Source organism: Echeneis naucrates, chromosome 20, assembly GCF_900963305.1.
Source record: "Echeneis naucrates chromosome 20, fEcheNa1.1, whole genome shotgun sequence".
In the NCBI taxonomy this organism is placed as follows: domain Eukaryota; kingdom Metazoa; phylum Chordata; class Actinopteri; order Carangiformes; family Echeneidae; genus Echeneis; species Echeneis naucrates.
The window spans coordinates 14,574,261-14,583,053 of record NC_042530.1 but is presented as its reverse complement, the minus strand read 5'-3'; the positions used below and the strand labels follow the sequence as shown (position 1 = coordinate 14,583,053).

Below are 8,793 nucleotides of genomic sequence, written 5' to 3'. Positions count from 1 at the left end.
TTTGAATTGTTCCCTTTCCACACTCTACGACGCTGTCTTTCTGAAGACACTGAGCTCTTTAATTACATCTCAGAGTTTATGATGCACAAAATGATTGAGCAAAATAAACTCAGCCAATTTTCCTCGTCTTCTGGGCTGTTAGATCACCGCGACCTGACTCACCCTGATATGTCAACCACCTTCTGAACATTGCTGCGCCCAAACTTTGTTTGAACTGTTGCTGTTTTCCTGTGTCTTCCTAGGTCAACTTTTCCTTAGACTGCAATCAATTTTCAACCAAGTAGTTGTAGACCAAATCATGTTTCTTCCTAAACTGAATTACCATAGATTCTGGCCCAAAATAAATAATTATAAAAAACTACAGATCCATTGACCTCAGTCAGACACAACACTGCTTTTTAGCCTGATAGTGAAACAAACTTAAATGTTATATTTGACTCTTGCTGCTGCAGTTTGATGAAGAAACATAATAATAATAAAAAAACTGTGAAAAGTCAGAATGATCTTATAATTTATCAGCTTGTTGTTACCTGCAGCCTAATATTTTAGGAAGAAGGCAAAACATTTTACCTATTTATATATATATGCAAGATGAAAGTAACACTCATACATCACTAATCGGATTAGTAATGTGTGCTGGATTTGCTTTGACTTCTAAAGGCTTGTTTCTTTATTATCAGCCTGACCAGGATGAAAGCTGTCCTCTGTTCTAGTTGACTGAGTTAATGTGCTGTACAGTACTAACGATGGCAGTTGAGGACCATCAACAGACAACTCAAAGTTTGCTCTCCCACTGATTTGGTTGTCTAGCTTACTTATCTATCATATTCATAAATTTTTCTTCCTAGGGAATCGGTTGATCACTTGGTTCGAAAGTCAGACAACAATAAGCCAATTGAATCCATTTAAAGCAGAAAATAAGTATTTTACCTACCATTTAATTTGAAGCGAAAATAGACTTCATGAATTACTGCCTTGGAAGAAGAGATAAAATTTTAAGCCTCTTAAAAAAAGGAATTAATAAATTAAATAGGAATAATACTAATAAATTGAACAGAAAAGAAATTAAGACTTTTCCCTTAGCAAGTCCTGTGAAGGAGGGTCACAGAAGATGGAGAGACGGATGAGTGACTGGGAAACTGAACACTGAGCTTTCAGTACTAGTAATAATAGTGGATGGCCCTGAGTTTCTCACTTTTCAGATTTTTCTTACATAAGGAAACACTATTATATAACTGTATCCTTTCAGGACAATATCTGAAGTGCTAGTTTTTTTTTTTTCCCCATCCTCTATGTTTTTCATCATACCACAGAGAGAAGCAGAGAGGAGGAGAAAGCGACCAAGGACGAGTGTTTGACAACATTCAGTCCTCAGCCAGGATTCAGACAGAGGAGCTCAGACATGCACTCTGGCCTCTTTTGAGTGTACTCATGCTTGATTTCATCTTGAAGTATCCTCATTTTGGTCCCAATATATTTCATGAAGGATGTGAAAATGAGCAGAAAGAAACTATTGACAAACAACACTTTCACCATCAATCGCTGAAGAAATCTCTTTAATCACAAACTATAATGGCACACAGCTCAGTTAGTTTAGTAAAAAAAAAAAAAAGTCCTGTTCCCTAATGTAATTAAAAAAAAAAAAAAAAATCTTTCAAAATAAGCAGAGATTGACTGTTGGTAAGTTGTAACAAATACCTTTATTAATTGTTAAACAATTATTTAATTCTATGTCAAAGAGCAGGGACGTCTGAAAATCCTACAAATACATGATAGTTGTAGTATCTCACAACCCTCTCTCTCACTATTTCAGAGGCAGAAATAATGCCCCCCACATAAATAATCCAATCTTTATGAATTTCATTCAGGTTAGCAGATGTGTACATTATTAAGGTGTCAGTAAAGGCTTCCTTCCAATCTAAATGCTATAGATGGATATTTATACCAATATCTTCATATTAGTCTCAACAGCATTAATACAGGTTTTATTTAATTAATGAATCTGTTGCAGTTTATAAACATTAATAAAGTATTTTGTTTTAGCAAGATAAAATAAAACAATACGCTGATAAGGGACTTAATGTGACTGTGTAATGCAGGCAAGTGTGCCAGAAGGTGGCAGTAAAGCTTTCTAAATCTCCTGAGCAGGGAATGACTGTGGCTGTCATACTGTTTTTCCTCCATCAGGACAAAGCACAGACGTGTCATGGAAGGCAAAGACGTGGACTGCAGGTTCCGCATTTTCACAAAATACACGTCCTAGTGTATGAGTCATGAAGAAACATGGGAGGAAAACAAAGACAGGAGAGAAAACCATAATAAATCATATTCCCGTAGTCATTCTTCAGCAACCCAGCTTCTTGGTCTTATCTCCCAGTTGAGCAGAACTTCATATTCTCCATATTGATGCTGCCTGTGCTTGCAGATTCACACCCCCCTCGATCCTGCAGGTAGGGACTGTGCTTATCCGGCTTGTGGGTGAACGTTGGCTTGGGGAGCTCCAAATCATCCCAGTGTGTGTAGGCGTCTTCGATAACGTTCCTGCAGCCTGTCACTTTGGCTATTCCGACTTTAGGTTGGAAGACTTTGCTCTTGTATCCCTCTGGGTGGTACCAGAGACACTCCTCACCACCCCTTTCACTTTCAACGTGCTCAGCCTGCTTCCTGCCATCATCCTCATCGTCGTCACTGTTAGCTATGACAACCAGCTCAGCCTGAATGTCTTCTTCCTCATCTTCCTCAGCTTTCTCATACCCCATGAAGATCATGGTGACCGCTTCCAACTCAAGCTCAACTGGTGTGGTGGTGAGGTTGAGAGAGGTTATACTCTCGGCAGAGAAGGGTGAATGTCTGTTAAAATCGCCTGAGCTTTCACTCAGAGCATCAGGGCCAGTGTCAGACTTGTGGCTAGCCCGTGAAGGACTACGGCTGTCAATAGACCTGTAGACCGGTTGCATGGGTGCTGGCATTTCTTCAGACCTAGATGTAATTGACACCAGAGCTGGTGGGCTTGGATTGCCCGTATCCGTCCTACTATTGGCGAGTCCATGTTGAGGTTTCACACCGAAGTCAGACTGCGGAAGTGGAGTCTTGTCACTCTTGTGTCCTTGAAAGTGGCTGCAAACCAGCTTGGTTTCTTCTCCAGATGTTTGGACTCTTGAAGTGGAGTCTTGCTGGATAGAACTAGATGTTTCACTTTGGGTTTTTCGTCCCTCTAGGTCTTGTCTGTGCTGCTTTTCCTCTAGAGGCACTTGAGATTCATTTGTAGGTGGGATTGCATCCTGCAGTGGACCGGGACTCTGCTCTGGGGTTTGCTTCTGTGTTTTGTTTTGCGTCCTGGGTGTGGAGGGCCTGCTGCTTCCTGTATAGGGTGCAGAGTACACAGGCTGGTGGTACTGCACCTCGGTAGGCACATCCTTATCTGTAGCCTGCCGGAGCAGCTCTTCTACCTCTGTGGGTGTCATCTCTCCAACTGCTTCATTGTTTATTTCACCTCCATTTGGGTGCAGTGCATAGACAGACTTCCGCCCATCGTCATACACTTTCAGCCCCCTACCTTGGATGGTTTCTGGAGTGATGGTTGTTTTAGAGACCACCTGACTTTTTCCTGTTCTTTTATCATGCTCCACACTGATCTCCATTGCAAATGTGGCTGGAATGGATAAAAGACTTGGATGAAGATCTCTTGATACAGAATACGCCCCCCCCCCAAAAAAAAAAAAGGGAATGAAAAATGAAAAATAGTAGCCATGTATGTATCATGTAATAACATCTTGTCAACAAATTTCTTGGCAAAATTTGCATAATTAATAAGATAGATAAGGCCCTACATGGGGGGTCTTTTAACACATAACTGCAATGTCACAAAATGCCAAAGCTCTGCAGCTACCAAAGTTCTCAGCGGGTGAGTCAGCTCATGGTCTTGATACCTTTTTTTGAATTTTGAATGTTCTCTGTAATTATGCGCAACTTTGATTAATCTGAATGTAACTGTTTTGTTCTGTGATTGTCTTCTGATTGGAGTGACTCGAATTTGACTCTGTCAGCTCCCCTCACTTGATTCATTATGTGACAGTGGAATTTGGATCTATGACACAACGTATCTGCCTTGTGTGTTTGTGTATTTTCACTTTAAATCTTATTTTCCCCCAATCTGAGGAAAATTCTGCTTTCTCTGACATCAGTGAAACTCCAGTGTGACAGGCTGGAAATGTTTTTCTCTCCTCAAAGTGAAATATAAATGCTTTATAATTTGCATCCTGATGAAATGTAAAATTACAGCTTTTAAAACAGCATAATGGAATGAGGAGACGTTTTCAGTCAGAGCACCGAATCCTACAAAGACAGCTTCGCCTCAACAGCACAAAATGCATGTCTGTAAAACCATGACGCTGGGAGAGCTATGTTGGTGAGAGTCAAAAATCCCACAGCAGCTTGAATTAGATAACTTTTCTGTCACATTTTGTTCCACTTGTCTCTCACATTTTCAGCCCATTGTCCTGAAAGCTGTATAGACTGGAATATGTTATATGAGGTCTGTACCTTTCCTTAGTTCCTCACTTCCAGGCTTAAATACAGGAGGGGTTTTGGCTGTTGGCTTTGGGATGAATGACGATATATCTGGGAGGGGTGACGAGACATGATACATAACATCTGAGGAGAAGAATATCATAAGTCAAATACAAGAAAACACAATGGAAGCAATTAATTTCAAACTGATTAGTAAATAATGATGATAGCATTAATAAAGGATTTATGAATTTTAATACTTTTTGCCCATCTGCTTCATTGCAACTGCTTTAACTCAGCCACACTGAATAAGTTACTGCTAGCATTGTTAGCCAGTGGCTAACAATAAAGCTAGCATCGGGTTCTACACCAGGTGGAGCACAGAGCTACACTGATGGGTGAAATGTGAAGAATTAGTCATAGTGTGAGTCAAACCAAACAGTTCAACCAAACACACTTTCTACATCAGGTAAGATGATTTTTAACATGGGGTATGTCGAAAGGTATTACAACAATGTTTTGCCTTATTAATAATAATAAAAAAAAAAATAATAATAATAAAAAACAAAAAATTGCAGATGCTGCAATTTAAATATTGCATGTGCTTACACTGCAATTTCCACCACACACTTTGTGCAACCCCATCTAGTAACTAAGACAAATGTGTATTTTAGAGACTCAGGCCTGAACGAGATGCTGTCGGCCAAGCATCCCTATCATGCCACTATTGTTTAAGCGCTGATCACAATACAACGAGTAAGGAAAAATATTGATATTTCTAAAAATTAAATAAGTATGTCATTATTTTGCTTTAACAGTCTGAAAGAAATACATAATTGCAATTTATTAAAGTACATTGATGCATTACGTGAAAATAATGGGCCAAAAAGTGAGTAACCAGTATTTCTGGCAGGGTCTGAATGATAAGCAATAAAAGTTGAAGGTTAATAGTATTAATGTGTAAAGATGAAATATTATGACGATATAAATTACAAACATTCATGCTTTGTTGAGATAAATATTAGATCTTACACCCTCAAGGATGCAGCTATAGCTATAAGATGGAGAAAACCCAAGATGGTACTATCATACAAAGAACAAAAACAAAAATGGTAGGCAAAAACACACAGCACACCGAAATGCTGCAGAAATGTTTACCTGCCTTGAAGTCTGCGTTTAGCTCCTACATGTGAAGACAGAGCAGTTGAGGGTCAAAGTGGTGAAAGCAGCAGGAAGTCCATGTCACAGCAGAGCTACAGATTAATGGTGTTGAGCATCAGCAGACCACACAGTTATTCCACTTTGCCTCCAAGACTGAGTACAGGCAGCAAGTAGAGCACAAATCATGCATATTAGTGCTTGTACAGTGCATGGCCACCATGTGAGGGACCCATTTACCTGCCAACCCATTCACTCAGAGCAGCCTCTTCTGAACCAAAGCACACCCACACAGTTCTCAGTGAGTGCATCACGTTAGAAACAAAGCAAAGATTAGAGGAAGTGTCGCAAGAAACATGAAGGGATTAGAAAACAATGAGACTTAAATTCAGTGAAGTATGTTCACAGAAAGTGCTTGAATTTCCTCTGTAAATTCAACCTTTTACACCCCACGGAGCCAGAACTTTTTCCAACCTCCAAGGCCACTGTGGAACTATTGTGTTAAGTGTTTACTGTCTGAACTGTCTTACGGTTTAAAAAAGCTGCAGTTTGTGGCGCTCTACATTGTTGTGCGCCTGTAGGACGCCAGATGCCAACACGCATTACATCCACAGGAGGGCCGTTCCATGGAAGGTATACTGTCAAATTAAAACTATTTCACATTCAAACCCAAACCCTAGCCATTTTTGTGGTGGCTGTGGCTGTATGAACATTAAATAATTTCCTGTCACAATAAGGTAGCATGATGATTGATTTCACAGCTGGTAAGCTACAATTGCCTTACATGATGTAAGGCCATTGTTGGAAGTTGTTGTTGCCGAAATGAATACCTGCGGAAAACAACAGGAAGTCCACCTAACTTGGTTGATTGAGTTTAAAATCTAATTATGCTACTTATTGTTCTACAGCTATGTTAGATTTTGACATTATACACCAACCCAATAGCTGTGTGGTCAGGGTGTGTTCCACAACCACACAGCTGCACTCTTTTCTGAGTGCAACTCTCCTTCTAATTCTGGTCAATTAATAAAGGCCCTAAGTGGCCAAAAGAGAAGTGAACATCCACCACATGATTTAAACTCAATCTAAAATAATATTAAAATACTGCCTGGTGTTTAGTTTTGGTTGTACTGCCATCCACTGTCATTTCAATGTGTTCACAGCTAGAGGTGCCATTTTTACCAACTGCCTGTGAAGCATACAGGGCCCCCCCAGTGTCTGTTCAGGGCAGCTCTAGCATCGGCTCAACATACAGAGAGAGGTAAGAGCAGTTTTTCACAATCACACACCCATGTTAAGGCTTTATTCTCACTTCAGCAATAAGGAGACGACAGTTTGTTAAAATACTGTCGAATATCATCAGCATTATTCCACCCCTCAGTTAGTAAGGAGCACACAGTGGTGTCAAAAGCAGTCAGCTGACTGGAGCCTACCTTGATGATGTCTTCAGCCGTCCTCTCCACCTCTTTCAGTCGCTTCAGAACAACCTCTTCATTGGCAGAGATGTTGAGCTCCTGTGTCTCCAAGGCCTCTATCTCCTTCTCTATTCTGCACCAGAAAATAATAAACTGTGTTTGATTTCTGCAACAAACACCTTAATTACCTCTAGCTCTTAAGAGGTATTTGAGTACCTTTCAATGAGCAGGAAATCACAAATTCAGTGCTTGTTTTTCTCCATGGCATTCTGGGTAGTGTTGCTGGGTTTGCTTATGTGTTTCTATTACAGAAAAATACTGTCAAAGGTATGACTTTTAAATGTGAAGGTGTAAGTGTAGAAGTAAATATCTGGTTAATTACTATGTCAGTGTTGTGTCTCATAACCGTAACCACAAACTTTACTGTAATGATGACACCAAAGGTTATCTAATCCAAATGAAGTGTGGTATTTTCTACACTTAAAAAGTAAGCTTTCACCCGTCTGAATGGTTGGCTAATTTAGCCCTCATCCGTTATCAGCTAAAGCTGGTTAGTGCAGGATTCAAACACGCTCCAGGTGGTCCAGTGAGGAACAGAGATGGAGTGGAATTTCAGAAATTTATATAGGAGCTTTGTCACCATTAGCATAACATCCACACACAACCACCCACAGCAGTTTGTTAAGTATAAACATGTGGTTCTGAATAGCTATTATTGAACAAGCACACAATTACAAAATCCAGCCATATGCCTATGCATATTAAAACAACATCAATCAAAGTAAATAAATCACAAAACAACAAATATTGATCTCTTTAGCATCAGATACAAACGGCACGTATGTGGATGCACCGAGACAGAAAAGCATAGAAACCTCCACACAACATCAATAAACAGTGTGACATGCTCTACAAATGCTATAAGAATTAACTAGCAATCACACTCTTCACTTAATAGGATCTCGTGTTCATACAGCAACATCAGTCCCATTTACACATAAAGTTAGCATTAGCATACAATTAACATCGCCATTAATCTAGCAAAAACGTGACTGTAACAGCGAATCCTGCATTTTATACAACATACGGCTTCAGTCACATTCCACAGAAATGTCCAAAATTAAATACTTACAATTTTTAATGCACGCACAACACTTTGGGAAACTTTACGAACTGCTCCTGAATGAGATGAGGGGCAAGTGCTGCCAACTCCTCAGTAAGGAAAGTAGCTATTGGCTTTTCGAAAAGTCGCTAGAAGTTGATACATGCCGTCGTCACCTAATTAGGGCAAGGCAAGTTGATTTGTATAGCACAATTTGACAACAAGGTGATTTAAAGTGCTTTACAGAGACATTAAAACATAGCATGATTAAAGTTTGAACAGAGAAGAAAGAAAAGAAAGAAAGAACTATGACCGACAGATAATATCAGATACAATCAGTAGTTAAAACATGATTAGATTCTAAAACTCAGGTACCAGTAGATTTGGAGTTGGTCAGTGATTCCTGCTTCCTGCTTCTGACATGGAGCAGACGTTTCTCTGCCTGCTCCTTGCTGCTTTTTTAAGCTTTTTTTTTTCGCTTCTAAACTTATCTACTTCTCCTACAAGTCTTGGATATGATTTTATTCTTTTTCTTTTAAGCAAACCAAGACTTTTTGAATGTTTTTTCTAAAAAGTAAATCATGTCTCCTGGAAGTTGGAGGACGTATC

The 8,793-nt window shown here is 39.6% G+C and overlaps 1 protein-coding gene across 1 annotated transcript in view; it reads right to left on the bottom strand.

The window, feature by feature from the left end:
• Window positions 1–1,653: 1,653 nt before the first annotated feature.
• Window positions 1,654–8,793, bottom strand: part of palmdb (palmdelphin b) — a 28,732-nt gene continuing 21,592 nt past the window's right edge. The window contains exons 5-8 of the mRNA XM_029529434.1: window positions 7,101–7,215; window positions 5,668–5,692; window positions 4,543–4,653; window positions 1,654–3,652 (exon numbers count right to left, since the gene is read on the bottom strand). Of these exons, the coding sequence (XP_029385294.1) occupies window positions 2,367–3,652; window positions 4,543–4,653; window positions 5,668–5,692; window positions 7,101–7,215 (1,537 nt within the window). The 3' untranslated portion in view covers window positions 1,654–2,366. The remainder of the gene's footprint in view (window positions 3,653–4,542; window positions 4,654–5,667; window positions 5,693–7,100; window positions 7,216–8,793) is intronic.